Source organism: Corythoichthys intestinalis, chromosome 7 (genome assembly GCF_030265065.1).
Source record: "Corythoichthys intestinalis isolate RoL2023-P3 chromosome 7, ASM3026506v1, whole genome shotgun sequence".
Classification (NCBI taxonomy): Eukaryota; Metazoa; Chordata; class Actinopteri; order Syngnathiformes; family Syngnathidae; genus Corythoichthys; species Corythoichthys intestinalis.
This window is the reverse complement of record NC_080401.1, coordinates 10,665,209-10,685,457: the sequence shown is the minus strand read 5'-3', so window position 1 is coordinate 10,685,457 and position 20,249 is coordinate 10,665,209. Positions and strand designations below refer to the sequence as shown.

Genomic DNA, 20,249 nt, shown 5'->3' with positions numbered 1-20,249 from the left:
ATAAGTGACACATGTACATTTATAGGAAGAAAAAAACTATGGTCAACAAGAAGGGAAAACCCGAAAGATTTTGTTTACTGGAACAGAATTCAGTAGAGAGAAAGCAATAGAGTTTGTCCAATTAACCACTGAACAAGATTATGCCATTTAAATATGCAGGAATGTCGTTTGTGGGCTTTCGTCTCTATTGGTTGTTGGAATAACCAGGTCACCCTACATTGAAAACACCAAATCAGGGTTTATTAATTTTTGGGTAACTGAAAATTTCTTGTTGAGTACTGATTAATGCAAAGCATTACCAATTTTGTACACACTTATCTACTAAAATAGTTTAGTTTATTCACACATCAATAAAGTATACAATAAATGTTATATACAAATATATGCAGTAGATGTTTGTACAGTTAGATGCACGGGGGCCCAGTTTTCCACAAATATAAGATATTGGCCAGATATCTTTATATGGATATCTTACACATACACACAATTTAACATTCAGATTACATTGGAATTGATGTGAGGTACAGAACTTACACCGCAAATTTATAACCTCTTAATCAGATCATTTTTCTTAAATCTAGTCAAAAAAATTTCTCCATTTTGTTTTGACTGTTAAAGACTAATTAAAAGATTAATGCATCAAATTGTTCCATTTACTTTAAGTACATTTTATTATTTGTTCTCATTAAGCCCATATAGCTAAAAGTTGGTCTTTTTTTTCACCTAAATAAAGAAGAATTTGCTTTTAAATAAGGTTTTGAACAATATATATTCTTAAATTAAGAACATGTGACATTTCTAATCTTTTTTAGGGTTAAATATACTGATTTATTGCTTAAAATAAGTCTGTTTTGCTGATTTTCAGCTAGCTATTTTTCTTAATTGAAGATATCTGAGTAAAATTTTCTTGAACCACTGGCAGATAATTTCACTTATTTCTAGTAGATTTACACTGAAAACAAGAGAACTTAACTAATTTTAAGAAGGTGTGTTTTTGCAGTGTGGACATACAGTACATGCCAAAAGTTTGGACACACCATCCCATCTGTGTGTTTTCTTTATTTTCATGACTATTTGCAGTGTAAATTCTCAATAAAGGTAATAAAACTATTAATGAACATGTGTGGAATTATTTACACAGCAAAAAATGGTGAAATAACTAAAACCACGTATATTTGTTTTAGTATCTTCAAAGTAGCCCCCCTTTGCTCTGATTACTTTTTTGCACACTCTTGCCATACGCTTGATGAGCTTCAAGAGGGAGTCACCTAAAATGATTTTTGACTTCACAGGTATGCCTTTTCAAGGTTGATTAGAGGGATTTATTGCTTTATCAATGGGGTTGGGACTTTCATTCGTGTTGCATTGAGGTGCGTCCAAACGTTTGGCCTGTACTGTACTGTACATTGCTAAGAGTTGAGCATTGAGCTTTTTCTTAAAGATGGAGAATGTAATGAATGAAAATAGAGTGTTGAAATCAATTTTAAATTATATATTACTGTTAATGAGTACCGTAAATTTCACACTATAAGGCGCACCTGACTATATGCCACCACCCACCAAATTTGACATGAAAACAGCATTTGTTCTTAGATAAGCCGCACTGGACTATAAGCCGCAGGTGTCCTCACTGTATTATGGGCTATATACACCAAAAGATATCAACCGGTAACACTTTATTTGATAGCGGCATCATAAGAGTGTCATAAGACCAAATGAACCACTATGGAGCTTTGAACCAATTGGCTAAAGCTTCATTGCTTCAAGAAGCTTCAATTTGGCCATCACTGTTCTCTTGGGGGAGAAAGTCAACCTCTGCTGCCACCTGCTGTCAACACTCAACATTCATGTTCCGTGCCAAAAATGTCTTCAGTTACTGTTCTAGTTGTTTCATTAAATGCTAGTTATGGAATTTGGTAACAATTTATTTCACAGTGGCGCCGTAAGACTGTCATTAGCCCACTATTATTATTATTATTATTATTATTATTATTATTATTATGAAATGACACTGCCATGAGCATTAATGAATGCTTTTGACACGTGTCATTTTGTGTCATCCGGCAAATTATCTCGTTTTTGAACGGATGTAAAAGATCCGAGCTGGACATAAATGGACTTACTGAGATAATTTGCCGGATGACACATAATGACATCTGTCATAAGCATTCATTTATGCCCATGATAATGTCACGTCATAACTATGACGATCTTACGGCAGTCTTATGACGCCGCCATCAAATAAAATGTTACCTATTAACCCAAATATATCATCAAATAAGTCACTGGACTTCAAGCCACAGGATTCAAAATGAGGGAAAAAAGTAGCGGCTTATAATCCGAAAATTACGGTAATAGGATTCATCTATGTGAAGACACTGATCATGTAAATGACTTTTTAAAAGTCATACAAACAAAGATTTGGTAATAAGAGGATATGATGAAAGTCAAAATTCATCTTCAACTTTTTTTTTCCTATAAATCCCTGCAAATTGCTACGGAGCCCCTGAAGGGACATCGACAGAAATAAAATAAATTTAAAGTGCATATGACACCAAAAAGCATGTTTATTTCATATTTCACATGGTATTTTATGCTCCTGAATGAAAGCGATCGTTTTTATATAATAGATTTTTGAATCCCAAGCTATGAAAACGAGTGACTTCCGGCTTCAGTCTCGGGTTTAGGACAAATGCGAATGTGACGTCACCCGAGTCAGCGTCTCACAATACAGCATTGCTTTATAGCATGCAGATGGACTGCGGATTTAGCTGATTTTTATTTTTCACATCTTGCCAGCGAAACGGCTGCAGAAATTTGTTGCTGCACCAGAGAAAGGCGTGTGAGCCTTTTGCGGTTTCAAAAGGTTCCCGTTCACCACGGATATTGGCCAAAACAAGCCCTACTACTGTGGGACCATTGGACTTACGAGGAAGTGAGTAAACATCGTATTTTGTATTATGTCAAATACTGGGATCATGGCACACGTTTTAACACGGAGATGGCTTGCATTTTGTGGCTGATTGTCCACCAAAAATACCACCCGGCCGACGACCGGCGGCTTGTATGCACACTCCCCTCTATACGCGACTTATTGACCTCTTTGTGTGCGCGGTGTCCAGTCAAATTTTTAACCCCATCAGAAATTGCAACTTTTAGTTAAAAATGGCCGCGAATACAACGATTACAAAGTAAACACTACAAACTTTGTTTAAATAAAGGAATATTTACTTATGTTTGATCATGGACGGACATGTAGTAAAGTTCTCCTCAGACACATCCTGCCATGTTAGCTGCACAACAACCGCACTCTGCTCTCTGTTTACGTCTTCGCCGTGTAGTAAAGCATTGTTTTACGCCATATAGGTGTTGACCGTGTGGCAGCTACGTGCTCCTCTAACGTCAGCCGGTTTGTCCGGCGGTACTTTCCAGCTGCTTCCCTGGCGAGTTTTCATGTCCGTAGCAGGGGAACGAGCTGTAACTGCCGGGTGGGTTGCAAATTGCCGAAGACAATCGACAACCCCGCCGCCGTGTGATATGATCCAGGTTTGTTTTGTTTGATTTTTCGCTTGGAAAAGCGAAAATAAAACTTTGAGACATGACTCGGTTTGGGTTAGCATGTCAGCTAGCTGTCACGCTTCTTGGTTAGTTTCCATTCTCCGAAGCCGGGGCAGAGAAATGACGAAAGCTTGACTAACTACGGCGGCATAAAATATCGTTTGTTCGTTCCTCTAAAAATATTGGAGTAGAGAGACTGAAACAATGACATTTTGTGGCTCTCTTTGTCGCATTTTCCTCATTCTGAAAAATTCCCCCTCACTGGGCTGAATTCTAAATCTGATGAAACCGTGAACCTGTCGACGTCATCCTCTTGTTGGGAACGCTCGAGCTCTATAATAGTAGGTGTGGCTAAACGGTGGATTAAAAGAGTAATTTCACATCATCTTCGCTTTGCCAAATTGTTGTATATAGTCGAATCGTCTCAAAATATGATTCTCATTCACATAATAATGCTATTTAAGACTTTTTTATCCTGTCATACGCACTTAGTTTGAGCCATCTGGTGCGCACCAGATAGTATGTGGAGCACACTAGAAACTATATGGTGTGCACCACACCAGAATCAATGTGGTGCGTATCAGAAAAAATCTGGTGCGCACGAGAAAACTGTTGGTATGTAATGGTGACGATGTGCATGTAATGCAGTATTATCTTTATAGTTGAGTCCAAGATTAAAGTAAAGCTCAATTAAATCCTGTATTATTATTTTTAGCACGCCGAAACTGCTGGTTACGGAGCCCCTAAAGGGACATCGACAGAAATCAAATGAATTTAAACCATCTGGTGCGCACCAGTATGGCGTAAATTGCACTTTTTTTTATATGATCGGGTTTACAACATTCAAGGGTGAGCTATTTTTAGAAGGGACCCTTTTTCGCCTTAAGGCAAAATATTGGTGATCACTAATCCAACTCCATCAACATATCATTCTTTATCAAGATTCTCAGCCAAAACAATCTTTGAGAAATTGCATATGACGGATGCTTTTATCTAATCTGCCAATTCTTTGAAATGATCAAAAATAGTGTAACTGTAGGCAATTTAGTGGATTGTCAAGGACAGTGAACAATTTCAAGAAATCTCTGTGACACTTTACCACTTTCAAAACACATGACCACTTTGTTATACAAAAGTCATTTGGAAAAAAATATAATTTAGCCACATAAATAATATGAAAAATAAACTACGGTTTGAACATCAGGCAGTTCTACATCCCCGCGACCTTCATTCTTGTTATAGTCTTTTTTGTTGTCAAGATGATGCCACATATTCAGTTTATTTGGTGCGCTGATGTGTCATGCATGGTTCATCAATAGCTGTCTTTTCATAACTTTTTCCAAACATTTCAACCCCTCTCGTCCCTCTTTTCTCAACATACAATTCTGGATGTGTCATATTCTAAATTAGGACAACCCCCGTTGCCCCCCTCTCCGTTTAATGTGCGAGTAGAGTTGTTGGTCAACAGTTGGGTTGGGGGGCCTCGAAGAGGGAGGGAGTCCGGGAACAATAAATGGTGCTGTTGTGAGCTGGAGTCGGCGGAGGGAAAGAGAGAGAGCCAGGCTGATGACAGAGTGAAAGAGGTTAGTGTCTATGCTGGGAATTGAGACCAGAGAGCGGGGGCGGGTGTTCCTGTGTCTGTTGGCTTGTTAATGATGATGCGGTCCCATCAGCTCAACAGCCTTCTCTATCAAGGAATCTCTAAATGCCTACAAACAACCTCCTGCACAGCAAGGCCTTCAAAAAATGGAAAATAGTGGAAATAACACTTAAGTAATCCAAATCACTCCCCCAAAACAGATGTTGCGTCCGTGGAACTTATTTCGGCCAACAGAAAGATGCAACACTGGCATTGTTATTTTAATGTTGTTTGCCGAATTCTTTCAAATCCCATTCAATCTTTTAATAAAACAATTAAAAAAGTGTTGATTTCACAACATTATGATCCCCAGCCTGTACACATTAGATTAGCTGTATTAAAATTGTATTGTAACAAAGATATCAAAAGACAATTATGACTGGATTTTTTTTTTTTTTTTGCACATTCAATATTGTGGTTTGCAGCGGTATATTCTGTATAGAGTCACAACACTATACCAATGCTACAGAAATTTCTGCGAATGGCACACTGTTAAATAAGTGTCGATCAAATCCAAACAATAGTTTCACAAAAACAAACTGATTTACACTGTGAAGAATTATGTAAATTCCTGCCACTTCCCATTAGAGCGACACATACCGTATATATTTGCAAATCTATAACCATAGATTTTGTAATGTATTGACGGGACCGAGTGGAAACACAGATAAAGAGCTTTTTCCGTTGAAAATTATTGTGAATAAATGTTTAAATCCCTCAATTCTTTATAAATATGGATGTAAAACGGTCTTGATTCTTTGTTAAAAGCAAAAAGAACGTGCAGGTAGCATCTATTTACGTATTTATTGTGAACTATTAGGCTAGTCAGTATGGAAATTAGCGGCCGCCATATGTAAACCGAGCTTTTTCCGTTGAAAATTATTGTGAATAAATGTTTAAATCCCTGAATTAGTTATAGATATGGACCCAAAACAGTCTCGATTCTTGGTTAAAACAAAACAAAAAAAAAAACGCGCAAGTAGCATTTATTTTACGTAAATATTGCGAACTATGAGGCTAGTCAGTAAGGAAATTAGCGGCTGCCATATGTTAACAAAGAGCTTTTTCCGTTGAAAATTCTTGTGAATAAATGCTCAAATCCCTGAATTCTTTATAGATATGAACGTCAAAGAGTCTCGATTCTTGGTTAAAAGCGAAAAAAACGTGTAGGTAGCACTTATTTTACGTAAATATTGCGACTTATGAGGCTAGTCAGTAAGGAAATTAGCTACCGCCATATGTAAACAAAGAGCTTTTTCCGTTGAAAATGGTTTTAAATAAATGCTTATATCTCTTAATTTCCTATAGATATGGACGTCGAAGAGTCTCGATTCTTGGTTAAAAGCAAAAAAAAAAAAGTGCAGGTAGCATTTATTTTACGTAAATATTCCGAAATATAATGCTTATGCTGTAGCAGCTAATTTCTCTCATTGATTTTATTCACAACATTTCAAAATGCATGCATGAAAAACATAATAATTGCCTTGAATCCTCACACAAATCAGTCCTGAGCCAATCCTTGTTGTTTGTATGCAGTACTTTTTCAACCTAAATACGGCATTAGATCGCTGCATGAGACCGACTGCTAATAAATGAAGTGGCGTATTGGACGGCCCCCTTCGGGAAGGCGTGACGCAGCGAATGGGGAATGTATCATGTTAATACATTATGAAGTCTGCTATAACATTTATGAAACATATAATTATTTCTTCAGGCCATTTTATGACTATTTAGAGATGTCTATGTTAAGCAATACGACAAAATTAAACCATAAACTCTTTTTTTTTTCCCCTTCCCTACACGTCTGCTTTCCTTTACCCCCACCCCACACCAAGACCCGAGGAGGGGCAATCCTCACCACAGCCACCAAATTTCCGGACAACAAAAGAGCAGCAGACCATGCAGCACTTTCACTTGTAGCTGCTCCCATGCAGTCACCTGTTGCCTCATGCTGCTTGCAGCTGCTTCCTCACGACTAAGATTAGAAGGTCTGTACGAATCTGAGTGCATTTTGGTTTCAATTAATTCTGACCGAAACGAGATTGTGATTTTTACACGTATATGTGACGATAAAAAATGCAATTACCCAAAGGTCGTCCCCCTGCCTTTCCTCGCTGACTGTATAGTTTGCCGTGAAGCTCCTTAATTTGAGCTGCATTGTCCTCTTTGCATGAGCAGCCTCCAGCACCGCCAGCCAAGCGTTTGACCTTATTCAAATAATAAAGAGATGCTGTTCGGTGATGGGAGAAAAGACCAATTAGTTTCCTTATAAGCTTATAATTGTAATATCTCGTATTGGTTTTGACCAAAAACCTCATCAATAGAATTTAGTAATATGAATATGTGAAGTCTTGAAGGAAAATATGAATCACAACCACATTTTTATTTTAAAAAAAAACTATATTGACAATTATTAGAAACGATTAGATGGTGACTTTCATCATTTAAAATCAGGCTGTACAAAAAGAGATCAAATGAGGTATAGAAGATATCCGATCTTTGCAGTAAATGTAGCATTGAAATGACCTCATCTGATAGAGCCAGAGTTATTTTTATTGCTGTTTGAGACCAGCGTAACCACAAAGCAGGATTGGCCTGGCAGGCTGGCTGTACGACAACAGGCCTTATATTGTTGTTTGTGGGCTCTTCTCACAAATCCTCAGCTCCTCAACACCCCCCAGCGCCCTTCTATACTCCCCTACCCGCCACTTTCTCCTGCCCTATACTAATCTCATCAAGAGGCAAAACAGGAATATGTTAGCAGAAGCATGACAACCACCACTTCATTTGTAAGTTATTTTAGTACATCATTTTCAGTAAACACCAATGGTGGAATGAAACAAAGTACTTTGTTACTGTACTTAAGGTGATTTTTGTGTACCTGTACTTTACTTGAGTACAAATATGAAGTGGTAATTTTTACTTAAATTTTACAGCACGTATTTGTACTTTTTACTCCACTACTTTTCAAATTGTTGCTTCTGTTATTACACATCACTTTTGTTTGTTTCCTTTTTTTTCTCATTGTGAATTGATAGTTTCGTTTTCATGGCACCGGCGCAATTGATAAACCTGGGGAAAACTACAGTGATCCTCTTTTTTCGTGATTAATGGGAACCGGAACCCGCCGTGATAAATGAAAAATCACGAAGTAGCAACCCCAGCCCAATGTTTTTTTTTTTTTTGTTTTTTTTTTTTTTTTTTTTTGTGTATTCAATCTATTTATTCAGATTTAGCATTGGAAGAGATACATATAAGACATGTTTTCACTTTTCTTCCCAAAGTATAACTAAAAAAAAAATGTATATATCTTTTTGAATAAATGGTTTCTAAACACTTCAAATGTAATTACTATAACTTTTAAACGGAATCATTTTTAAACAAAAATAAAGTATAAAACGCTTATCTTTATTAAGTACTTCATTGAGTGAGTCCATTCAAACCCACTCAAGCTGCTCACTTTCACGCAATGAGTTGCCACAGCAATTGTTTAACAAATGAAACGAGGATTGACACATGCGTTTGGCAAGATCAAACATTAAATGTCTGTCAGTCATCGTTAACTTTAATAAGCAACTACAGTGCACTGACTGACGAACAAAGAGCAGGAGAGTGAGACGACGCGATCGGCTTAGGACAGATCATCTGTATTTACTCTTTTTTTTTCTTTAAAAAAAATGGGTGATGGACTGAGGGCGCAGAGTTTGAAGCTCGAAGTAGCGAGGGATGACCGTAGACCGTGATTGAGCACTAGAGGCAGCAAAACGAGTACAACCACGATTAGGCAGGTGAACAAGATATTGACCAATTTAAAAAAATAAATTAAAAAAATTAAAATAAAATAAAAAAAGCAGCATGCTCTCAGATGGGTGCTGCACACACGTGTACAGTAGGTGGCGGTGAGCAACTGATAGTTGCTTGCAACCTGCCATTAAGATAAGTTTTGGAGTTTTTGAGCTTGTTAAGCTTCTGTTTACAGAGCAGTCAATTTTATTCAGTGTTGTTGATAACAGCATTAGAGTATAACAGCGTTACTAACGACATTATTTTTTTCAGTAGTGAGTAATCAAATTATTTACTTTTCTCATCTTTGCAACACTGTTACTGTTACTGAGGATGTAAAGGCCTACGTTACTATGCGTTACTATGTTGACACGACTCACAGAGAGAGCACGGCGGGAGTGGGGAGGAGGGAAGGGACTTGTGACGCCGTTGCAAACCTGTTGCTAGGTGGCTCCGATGATACCTGGTTGTAGCTGATAGCCTACAAACTACGCCCACATGATGCTACGGTAGATATCACATGTATATAGAAGTAGATGCGAAATGACAGACTCGGCGGCATTAGTATATGTATATAGAACTGGATGCGAAATGATGGACTCACCGGCGTTAGTGAACAGCCGCCATCTTAAAGCAGTACACTTCTCAGGAAGGCTCTGTTGTAGAGAACCTTCCTATCGAACCTAAGTAACTTTTTATCTATAATACTCCTAAATCTGCAAAATCTTGACTTGAATCTATCTTTAAATGATGAAACAGTTTTAAAACGTTTACATGTCAAAAGTAGACAGAAGGGAACTAATGCATTAATGGGAGCAATTTTAACAACTTTAACGGTTGATTCACAACATTAAATGACTTCCAAACATGGCAAAGGTTCCTATCTAGTTCTCGCAATATCCGCAATACCCCTGTGTCCAGTTAAGTTTAGGGTAAAGAATTGGGTTAGGGCCAGTTGTCCCAAAAACCCTTTGAACTCCACAGTGTGACCTTTTTTGTTGTTTTTTTTGGAATGGAAAAAAACTTGAAAAGTAACACCAGTTACTTTGCCAAGTAACTAATTACTCTTACATTCAAGTAACTGAGTTACGAACTCAATTACTTTTTGGGCGAAGTAATTATCTGTAACTGTAATTAATTGCTTTTTTAAAGTAAGATTAACAACATGATTTTATTATTTGTTTTTTCAATTCTGCATAGTTTTAAAACTGAGCAGTCAATGAATTTTCTGGCTCTTAGTTTGAAAATTGACTCAGATCTCTGTATGTATGCACTGCAAAAAACGAATCTCCTTAAAATTGGTTAGATTCCATTGTTTTCAGTGTAAATCTACCAGAAATAAGCGAAATAATCAGCTAGTGCTTCAAGTAAATGCTACTCGCTTGGATTTCTTGAAATAACAAAATAGCCAGCTGAAAATAAGCTTAAAAGACTTATTTTAAGGAATAATTCGTATATTTAATCTTTTAAAAAATGTTGTTTGCCAGAAATGTTCTTAATTTAAGAATAGATCTTGTGCAAAACATTATCTGACAGCATTTTTTTCTTGATTTAGGTGGAAAATTTCCTTCTTTTAGATGTATGGCCAAATAGTCATACTTACTTAAAGTAAACAGAATAATCTGACGCATTAACCTGTTAACTAGTCTTTAACACTCAAAACAAGTTGGAGAAAATTATTTGACTAGATTTAAGATAAATAATCTGATTTGTAAATTTAAAGTGCATATACTTTATAAATATGTGCATACATACAGTATATTACCTTTTTACTTTTTACTTTTACTTTTGTAAATTTTTAAGCACGTACTTTTGTAAATTTACTTGAGCACTTTTTTTGTCTAAGATGCATGTACTTTTACTTGAGTATTTTTTCCACCTGAGTGAGTACTTCTTCCACCACTGCTAAACACTTCGGGTTTTAAATTGTATATGAGAAATAGACTGCGTTAAAGTTGCAGGCTATCTAGAAATGTTATAGCTGAGGAATAAAAGAACCCCTCAGATAGATTGATTGCAGCTATACCTGTCAGAAAGGTACATCAGATAACCTAAGTCAATTTGTCAAGCAGAGTTTCCGTGCTGGCCTATACAGGATAGTATGACAAAAATGTAGCCGTTCATTGTGGCTGGTCCAGAATCGTGATCCGCTGTGAACTGTGCATGCCGTTTAATGATGGAGCTTTATAAAGCTGTCAGCATCAATGAGCATAGATGATAAACGGAACTCGAGCTGCTGGTGACGTGATGGTGTGGTGGAGTGGGGGGTGGTGATGTGGGTGTGGGTGGGGTGCACAGGGGCCTCGAGCCACCTAGAACACAGGCCGGGAGCACTGCGAGGCTCATGGCATGCAGTTGTGTCGGTGTGTGGTCTTTTTCTGTGTGTGTGTGTGTGTGTGTGTGTGTGTGTGTGTGTGTGTGTTTGCCAAAGAGGTGCAGGTGCAAGGAAGAGGAGCAGGCGGTGTGCTCGCTTTCTCTTCCACAAGGCAGATTTACGCATTACTATTTTCAAGCACAATCTCAATCTTTAAGGCAACAAATACGCGCAATAACACAAAGTAAGAATACAAATTACATAATTTGTATTTATGGCCTAATACATTTTATGTAATTTATTACAATTTGGACAACTGGTTAAAAAGAAAAATCATATGACTCCTTTGGCGATACCACTGATTTTAGGTAAAATAAAAATAAGTGTCGCTCAAGCATATATTTTTTTTTAAATACATATCGAAAATTAGATCAAGCAACATTTGATACCGTTTACCCTGACGATGTTTTATTTCTGTGCTGATAGCTACTGAAAAGTATCCAGGCCCAACCCTGGATAAACCACACGCCATGGCCTTTATCACGCGTCACATCTGGAAGGTTTTTTTTTTTTTTCATCCTCGGGCGAAAAAAGCAGAGACGCGCGCTTACCACCTGTTGCAGTCTAAATATCCCCGAGCGTCCGGGCGACACTCAGCACGCGAGCACAGGAAGTGGAGAGGAGTGCATGGAAGCGCTGGACGGTTGGTTAGACCTGGATGGGTGCTTGGGGGTGGATGAAAGGATGAAGAGGAACACCTTTACCTCTTCATCTTTCACAAAAAAAAAATGATATACTAATTTAAAAGAAAGATATGGATGCAGCTGCATGGTCAAAATACAAATTGCAGGGAACAGAGCGCATTTTGGCCGTGAAAAAAAATGCTTAAAGATGTTCGTGTTGTTTTAAAATCTTACACATGTTTAAAATGTATGTATTTAATTATTTATGTATATTAAAACTGACATTCATGGTTTTTTTTTCTCGAAATCACAATTATACTGGCACCTCCCCCACAGCCGAAGAACACCAATTTAATAAGAACGAGATAAATGTCAGACAAGCTTTGTCTTGGCCTGTTGTAATAATCCAAATTACCCCGCGTTTTTTGATCCTGTAGCAAATCTAAAATGAGGGTTAAATAAATGAAAGGTATAAAGTACGTTGCATAATTTCACAAAACCCCTTTTCGCCACATCAAAGGTGACAACATAATTTATTCTGTCCTCGGGGCCACCACGCAGGGACCCGATGTTGGTACAAAGAGTGGGGGGAAGGAAACGGGAGCCACTTTAATAGGCTTTCTAGTTCAGCCTTTTAGACACAAATTGTTTATCACCGGTGTCCTCGGCTATTACAAACAATTCCGCGTCTTGGATCAATAAATAATGAAGCGACCAACGATCCCTTGACCTTTTATAGTCCCGGCTGGGAGGGAGACTAGACGTACAGAGAGGGGAGTGGACCGAGGGGCCTCTTCAAATATTCATCTGCCGGTTAATGTGAGCTGCGATCCCCCGGGACCGGAGCCTGCAAAACACAACGGCCCTAATCTTAATCTAGCTCGCTGCGCGCGCAAACGCGCACGCGCACGCACACATACACGCGCCAACACACCAGACCAGATTTAAAACCTTTAGTAATTCAAAGCGAGCTGTTAGCTCATTTTAAGGATTATTTTTCCAGGACAGCAGCGCAGGCCGGCCGGCTGGCTCAGAGACGCAGCTTATTAAAAGACAAGAGGTCTTGAAGAAGTGAGAGTCACCGGAGATGCGAGGTTAACACGAAACAGCAGGGCCGGCATGATTAAACATTGCATTAAAAATACCCGCAGTATGGAAAAGTACTCCAACACATATATGTGCACTTTGCAGAATGACTCTTACAACCTCACTGAAAAAAAAAAAAAAAAAAAAAAAAGGTTTATTTACTTGAGAAAATCATTGTAACAAATTGCACTTACTTGTATTAAGTACATTTTACTTACTTGTATTAAGTAAATTGCTAGTACAATTTACTTAATAAAAGTAAGTGCAAATTGTTACAATGATTTTCTCAAGTAAATCCACCAGTTATTTTTTTTCAGTGCTCACTTGCTTGTGAAAAACGATAATACATTTTCATTCAATCAAATTACAGCGTGAAATAGACGGTGTTTAAAAATTGCGACTGATTTGCAAAGTGATTAATTGATTACTGACAAAGAATGTAATTTAGTTCCCCTCAAAACTCAATTAAAAAAAAAAAAAAAAAAAAAACACCAGAAACGAGAGAGTTACGGATGTCATTCATTTGAAATTGGAATAAAATAGCTGATCAAAACTTTGCCATTTATTTATCTAGGGAGTTGGGTGATTTTAGAAGAGTATGAAATATATACCTGAAGGTCTTGGTCATTTTGTTGTTTTAATCTTCCTAACAAACTTTCGCTTGGTGGGACTTGAAGGGGGCATCCTGCACAGTCACTAGAAAACAGAAACGTGGTTAACCACAAAAGCACAAAAGCCACTAATTTGAATTTTTAAGGGAAACTAGTAGCACTGCGCTCTAAATGTATTAAAATAAATTTCCATTTTCCACTTAACTCGACACGTGATGACACAAAATAAAGGCACGCCAATTGAAATCAAAACTCAAACCATTTCAAGTATCCAAATTTCCAAAATTTATTCTTTTCAAACTGCATATGGAAAAAAATATACTCAGTTGAAATCGTAGCTGTTATAAGGATGGTATTAGTTTCAGTATATACACGGAGTGGTTGGCTTCTGCGTACAGGCCGCAATTTTTAAAATACAACTACAGGAATGAATTTTGAGATAAAAACATAAAATATCACAGTAAATATACAGAAATTGTACAAATCAATTAGAAAATAAAGAGCACAAGCATCATACCTCAAACAGATGAAAAGTGGGAGACTGGAATATAAATTAACTTTAAGATTAAAAAAAAAAAAGAGCTGGGGGGAAAAGTCATATTTTTTCGTTAACGAAATTAAAACGATTTAGTAATATTGATCTATATCAAAAGAAAAATAAAACAGCATTACCTGTTTCGTTTTCTGTCCCTTTCCTTCCAAAGTTTATTTTGAACATAACTGATCGCTCCAATAGTTCTGTCATCGTTCTAATATTTTCTACTCAACTGGCTTTGTTTTTATATGTGTATTTATATATAAGAGAGAAAAAAAACGATGCAACCTCTTGCAGTTTTACAATTTCATCTGATTGTAATGTTTCTTTGATAAATACTGTACAAAAGATGATTGCAATAATAAAACATTTGATTGCGACTCCCACTTTCGTCGTCCAAACTTGATCCAGCAGTGAAGAGGCCACCTCCTGCATTCGTTCCTCTAGAGCTTCCTTAAAAGAAATGAAAGGCAAAAAAGAGGCGTTTTTGTCCTTTTCCTGGTGACTTCTATACAACTTTTCCCACCCCATTTTTTTTCTGTACAAAAATAGTCCGACGTTAAGTAGTCCACAGTTTGTTTTATAAAAGTTTTTTTTGTTTGTTTTTGTTGTTTTTTTTTTTTCAGACAGTGCGTATGTGTCTTACATGTGTGTCAATGGCAGCGTGCCGTTGATCGTCGTCCCGGGCACGGTGCTCTGGTAGTGGCCGGACATGTGTAGTCTGGTCTGGGCAGTCTGCTCGCTGACCTCCGCTCCGGGCAGGTACATGCTGATCATGTCTCTCAGATCCCCGCTTTGGCAGCCCGGGGCGGCCCGGTGGGAGGACGAGGTGACGATAGGCGGGCTGGAGCTGCTCGATTCGGATTTGACCACCGACGAGGGCCCCATGGAGCCTAGAGCGGTCATGCCCGGTGTCGTTTGCTGGGAATAGGACATGGAATAGGTGGGGGAGCCGTTCATATAACTCTGCGAGCTGGTCATGGTGTTGTACTGTAGGGCGCTCATGTCGTAGCGGTGCATGGACTGCATCTGGCTGGGGTTGTGCGCGTTCAGTCCTGGGTGCTGGTAGCTCAGCTGCTCCTGCATCATGCCGTAGCCGCCGTTGGTCCAGCCGTTCATGTGAGCGGCGTAAGTGTCCATGCGCTGGTTCACCCCACCGCCCAGGCCGCCGCCAAGGCCGCCGCCCACGCCAACCCCGGCTCCCATCCCGTTGCCGCCCGGGGCCAGCAGCCCGCCAGGCAAGGTGTACTTGTCCTTCTTCATGAGAGTCTTGGTCTTCCGCCGGGGTCGGTACTTGTAGTCAGGATGCTCCTTCATGTGCAGGGCCCGCAACCTCTTAGCTTCGTCGATGAAAGGTCTCTTCTCGCTTTCCGACAGAAGTTTCCACTCGGCGCCCAGTCTTTTGCTTATCTCCGAGTTGTGCATTTTGGGGTTCTCTTGCGCCATCTTCCTCCTCTGGCCCCGGGACCACACCATGAAAGCGTTCATGGGTCGCTTGACCCGCTCCGGGCTGTTTTTCGCGTTGGGGCCGGACGTGTTGGTGTTGCCCGTGCCCCCCGTGTTGGTCTGGGGAGCTGGGGGCTTCAGTTCAGTCTCCATCATGTTATACATCAGGAACGGCTATTTAGTCGGCGCTCCCGAGCAGGTGAAATGTGAACACCAAGTCCAAACGGGACAAGGAGAGTTGGCGCTAGCCAATCAAACAACAACAAAAAAGTTACCTGTCGATTCACTCAGCAACTTTTCTCTGCACGACAAAAACAAGGCGAGCTTCCACTGCCTCTCCCTCTCTCCGGCTCGGTGAGCGCTGACTTGCGTGTGTGTGCGTGTGTGTATTTGAGTGCCACACACAGAGAGCCTTCTCCCAAAAGGTTACTGCGATGTTGTGTCCTCAAAACTTATTCTCTCGTCGCTTCTCCAAAAAGGGCATAAACAAACTGTACTTTTTCTCCCCTGTCCGCCCGAGCCTTGACAAGTCCAGATAGTTTGGGAACAAGTTAATAGACAACCATTCAAGTGACGCGGCTGTCAGCAAATAAATGGCCTCGACCTGGCCAATCACAGCTACTTTGCTCCCCCGACAGACCAATAGGAGGCTTTGTTTAGCATAAAGAGGCGTGGCTTGCCCTACTCGGAGAAACACTATACATGCGCGCACATTCAGGCTGCCCGGGTGAGCCAATACAAAGTACATATTTACTATTTCTAGGTGCATGATGATAGTTCATGTAACATTTATATGTGTAGGCACTGTTGCAACATTATATCAGTCTATAAATCAGAGTTATATTAGTTGTTTTCCTGTGTATTTTTGTTGAACATTGGCCTTTCGCGCATATTTTTCAGCCACATCTGAAAAACGTTTTTGGGTGAAAAGTAGAAAAACAAACGATAAATATTCATTTTAAAAATCAATAAATTCATTTAACAGAATGATGAAAAGGGAGTCAGAGCTATATGCTTTTAAAGCATAAAAATCCGGGATAAAAAAGGCAACAAAAAGTTAAGATAATAGTGTCAGGCGGCAAAAAGTGTTTTACATAACATATACAAATATAAAAATAAACAAATAAATAAAAACGGGGCTACGCTTACGCCTACAAAATATAGCAACACCTAAATAAATTTAGTTAACTCAAAGTGTGTCATGGGGAGGGTGCTGCTTGTTTTTTGTTTTTTTTTTCCTTTTTTTTTAAATTTTTGTTAACTTTGAAAAGAGACTTAAAGGTAATCCAAGATGTTTCCCCGTGCAGCCCTTTTGTTTAGTGAAGTTGAATGCCAACACACAGAAGGCAGACGGGCTCATCTCAGCACAAGTAAGCGCTTTTTGTTTGGGATGTTGTCGCTACATCTGTCCGGACAAAGACACAACTCCACTCCACTTCCACTGCCACAGTGCTGCTGTTGTTGTTGGAGCTTTGGGGGTGGGGGGGCTGGAAGGGGGGGTTGCACACGGCATACCGGGGTTTACAAGTGGATGAGAAATAAAGGTGAAGCATATTTTAAGATAAAGTGTGCGATAGAGTAAAGGCAAAGCTCATTGATTTCAGGATGACAGTGCGTCAGCCAATTAGTGAATGAAAAGCCACATACACCTGCTTCTCTTATGTTCCGGATCAAACCGAGCTCGAGACCCAATTATCACGACGTGAAGCCAGCCTTGCACACACTTCCATGGAAATAATGCAGTCATATGTTTTTTTCCCCCTGCCCTCAAAAGTTTGTGCGCGGCCAAAACCGACTTCCACTTGTTCTGCGTGTCAGTCAGCAGCCTGTGTGCGTGCGCGCGTGTGCGTCGTCCTGCTGCGTGACACGAGTGCCGTCTACCGACAAGAGGCAGAACAACATGAAAAAACTACAACCAGCAAAGCACAAGTTAGGGGAGTCGCCTGGAGTTTTATCATGCGTCGCGTGAGGCTAAAAAAAAATCAGACAACATAGTGCCAACAAAGTAAATTGTACAACTTAAACGATGCTTGTGTCTTGCATGAAACAAGTCACTCTTAATCGGCAAGAACCTATAACTAAAGCAAGATCATATACCTGAACTAATTTAATTAAACACAAGTGTCGATAGATTAAATCATAATTGGAAGCGGATAGATCAAGCTTTGTTATTTTGTTTTAGCCATTTGATATTAGATGGAGGAGCGAGGCCCCTGTGCTCTCATTATGCCGGCCCTGCAACCTTACATAAGATTCATCTCGCGCTTAATAGGCTGTGAGAGGCGACACATGCAGCTCGCTCCATTATAATGCAAGGTTGAAATGGGCCGCTCGGCTGCTATCTGCATCTGAGTGTGTTCCCCGCTACCTCTAATCTGCTTATGATAATAAAGGAACAGCGGGGACCTGCGGCTCCCTGAAAGCGGGGCCCAGCCAGCTAGGAATGGTCCTGCATCCACAATCATCGCGTGAATTAAAAACCGTCGTTTGGAGGGGGGGGGGGGGGGGGGGGGTCAGTGGACGGAGAAACTCAGTGCATGTAAAAGCCCCCATTGCAGTGATTCATGCAGAAAGTCGTGATATCAAAATGTGTGGACAAATCTAATGATATATCAGCATCGCTGTGACCAAAAAATAAAGTAAAAACAATAAAAAGAGCAACCATTCGAAATGAGACAAACTAAAGCTTCCAGGCTTGAACTTTAACATGAGGATATACAATTAAAATTCAATTTTAAATTTGTAAGAGCACGCATCAATATAGCTTTAAGGTACAATAATATCACATGCGACAGGAAATACACGTTTATATTTCAGTGTATTAATACTTTATTTTAAATGTTTGAAAATAAAAAAATAAAAAGACAATTTATGACGAGAGAAATATGAAATTATTTTATATTTTTACCACTAGGGGCCGTCCAGGGCCTGGGGAAGCACTAAAAATAGTCTAAACATCCCCATTCCTAATTCAGAAATTAAAATAATTTACACTTTTTTCAACAAAATCGGCGTTGTAATTCAATATTTTACTGCAGTTGGCGTCTCTCTCGATATGAAAATTAGTCAAAACTAAAAAATGAATTAGACTTACAGAGAAAAATAAATCAATTTCGTTAAAAACATTTAAAAAATAAAAAAAGAATCACAAGTTATAGGTAATACATGGAATAAATTAAAACAATTATAAAATTAAATCTTTTTTTAATAGTATTTGTAAATAATGCTCGGCATAGCATGCAGTGAACGACGTTTTAAAACGCAACATATTTTGAAGTCATGCATGTTATTAAAATGTTATTACATATGATAGTAATAGCGATAATATTAATAATACTTCCGCTGGTTTGTCGCTCTCTATGATGCCACGCAATGTCATTCCACAACACTGCAGCACTTTACACACCCACAACTGTCACACACTTGCGCGGATACACACTAACACACTATGTCTCTCCTCTCTGCGCTCCAACTTACTGGTACTTTGCGAGTGTTGTCTTCCTCTCGTCGTGATTGGCAGAAATAGAAGGGGGAAAAAGTTTTCTTCCCCATACAACCTCCGTCAAATCTTCTCCAGCTGCACGCCGAGCACGAAGCCTCCGTTTGTGCTCCCGACACAAGTCCGATGAAATCGGCACCCTCCGCATGTTACACCGACTAGTCCGCAGGGTTCCGATCCGACCTCGGGCGCGTTATATCCGGCTTGCACCCGAGCGGAGCCCGTCGCCAGAGTGGAGCTTCAACGTCTGTTCTGCGCTCGCCCTGCAACAAGAAAAGCCGTTTATGGCGACACACAATGTGAAAAGGGGCCGATTTAAAAAGGAGAAGAATGCAAGCAAGAACAACAAAAGTCAGTTATAGCAAAGTCTATGCCTCTCCTCTCCTATCTTCCACCCCCTAGCTTAGCCCACATAATGAGCAGGAAAAAGCTTTATATTTTGTTCACTGGGTATTCACAGATAATTTGAAGCCATTGTTTCTGCCACAGATGGTTCTTTTTAATACAATAACGGTGCGCTTTGTGAATAGCAAGCCCACAATAAAAATCTAAAGCGTCCTCCTGAATAACCATTTTGTTCTCCTTGTATAGGCCGAACAAAAGCGCCAGTGAGGTAATGGCCTGCCTTATTGAAAGCTCCAGAATGGGGATTTGATAAAGATTCTTTTTCTCCTTTTTCCTTTTTGCACAAAGTACACGGCAATGTCAAAGAGAAAGTGACACTGCAAGAAGAGAAAACATGTTGGGAAAATTCTGTCTGGCTCAGCGCTAGTACTACTCCACCTATTATTGTTATTATTATTATAATTACTATTACATTATTATTATTAATGAATGCAGGAGTCAAAGGTGAGATGTATGCAGGCTGAAGCCATGCCCATCAAGTGGAAGCATATCATAGATTTTTACAATGGGGCTTAAATCCGGAATACATTATCCTCCGAAGGTCTGCTGTGCATTTGACACAATTTTCAGTCAGGTTGTGCTTGATAGAATTAAAGAATAGGGGGCATACACTTCAAAACCTCCAGTTATTAATCCTACCTATTTAACTTCAGTCGCCTCATCACATATTGCAAGCCTGTAATACTTCAT

The 20,249-nt window shown here is 39.3% G+C and overlaps 1 protein-coding gene across 2 annotated transcripts; it reads right to left on the bottom strand.

Annotated features, from left to right (window-relative positions):
• Positions 1–12,257: 12,257 nt before the first annotated feature.
• sox2 (SRY-box transcription factor 2) lies at positions 12,258–17,755 on the bottom strand. 2 transcript variants are annotated; one of them, XR_009063826.1, is made up of 3 exons: positions 14,856–17,755; positions 13,675–14,662; positions 12,258–12,824 (listed from the first exon to the last, which is right to left on the bottom strand). XR_009063826.1 is itself a non-coding variant. In XM_057840753.1 (2 exons), the coding sequence occupies exons 1-2, from the start codon at positions 15,818–15,820 to the stop codon at positions 14,653–14,655; spliced, it is 975 nt and encodes a 324-aa protein (XP_057696736.1). In that variant the 5' UTR covers positions 15,821–17,755; the 3' UTR covers positions 13,467–14,652. The 2 variants fall into 2 exon arrangements, 1 of the variants encoding a protein (XP_057696736.1); XM_057840753.1 differs by lacking the exon at positions 12,258–12,824 and having other exon boundaries at positions 13,467–14,662.
• Positions 17,756–20,249: the final 2,494 nt, after the last annotated feature.

Coding starts and splice junctions, on each gene's coding strand:
- sox2 (XM_057840753.1), bottom strand. CDS start 15,820: ATGTATAACATGATGGAGACTGAACTGAAGCCCCCAGCTCCCCAGACC.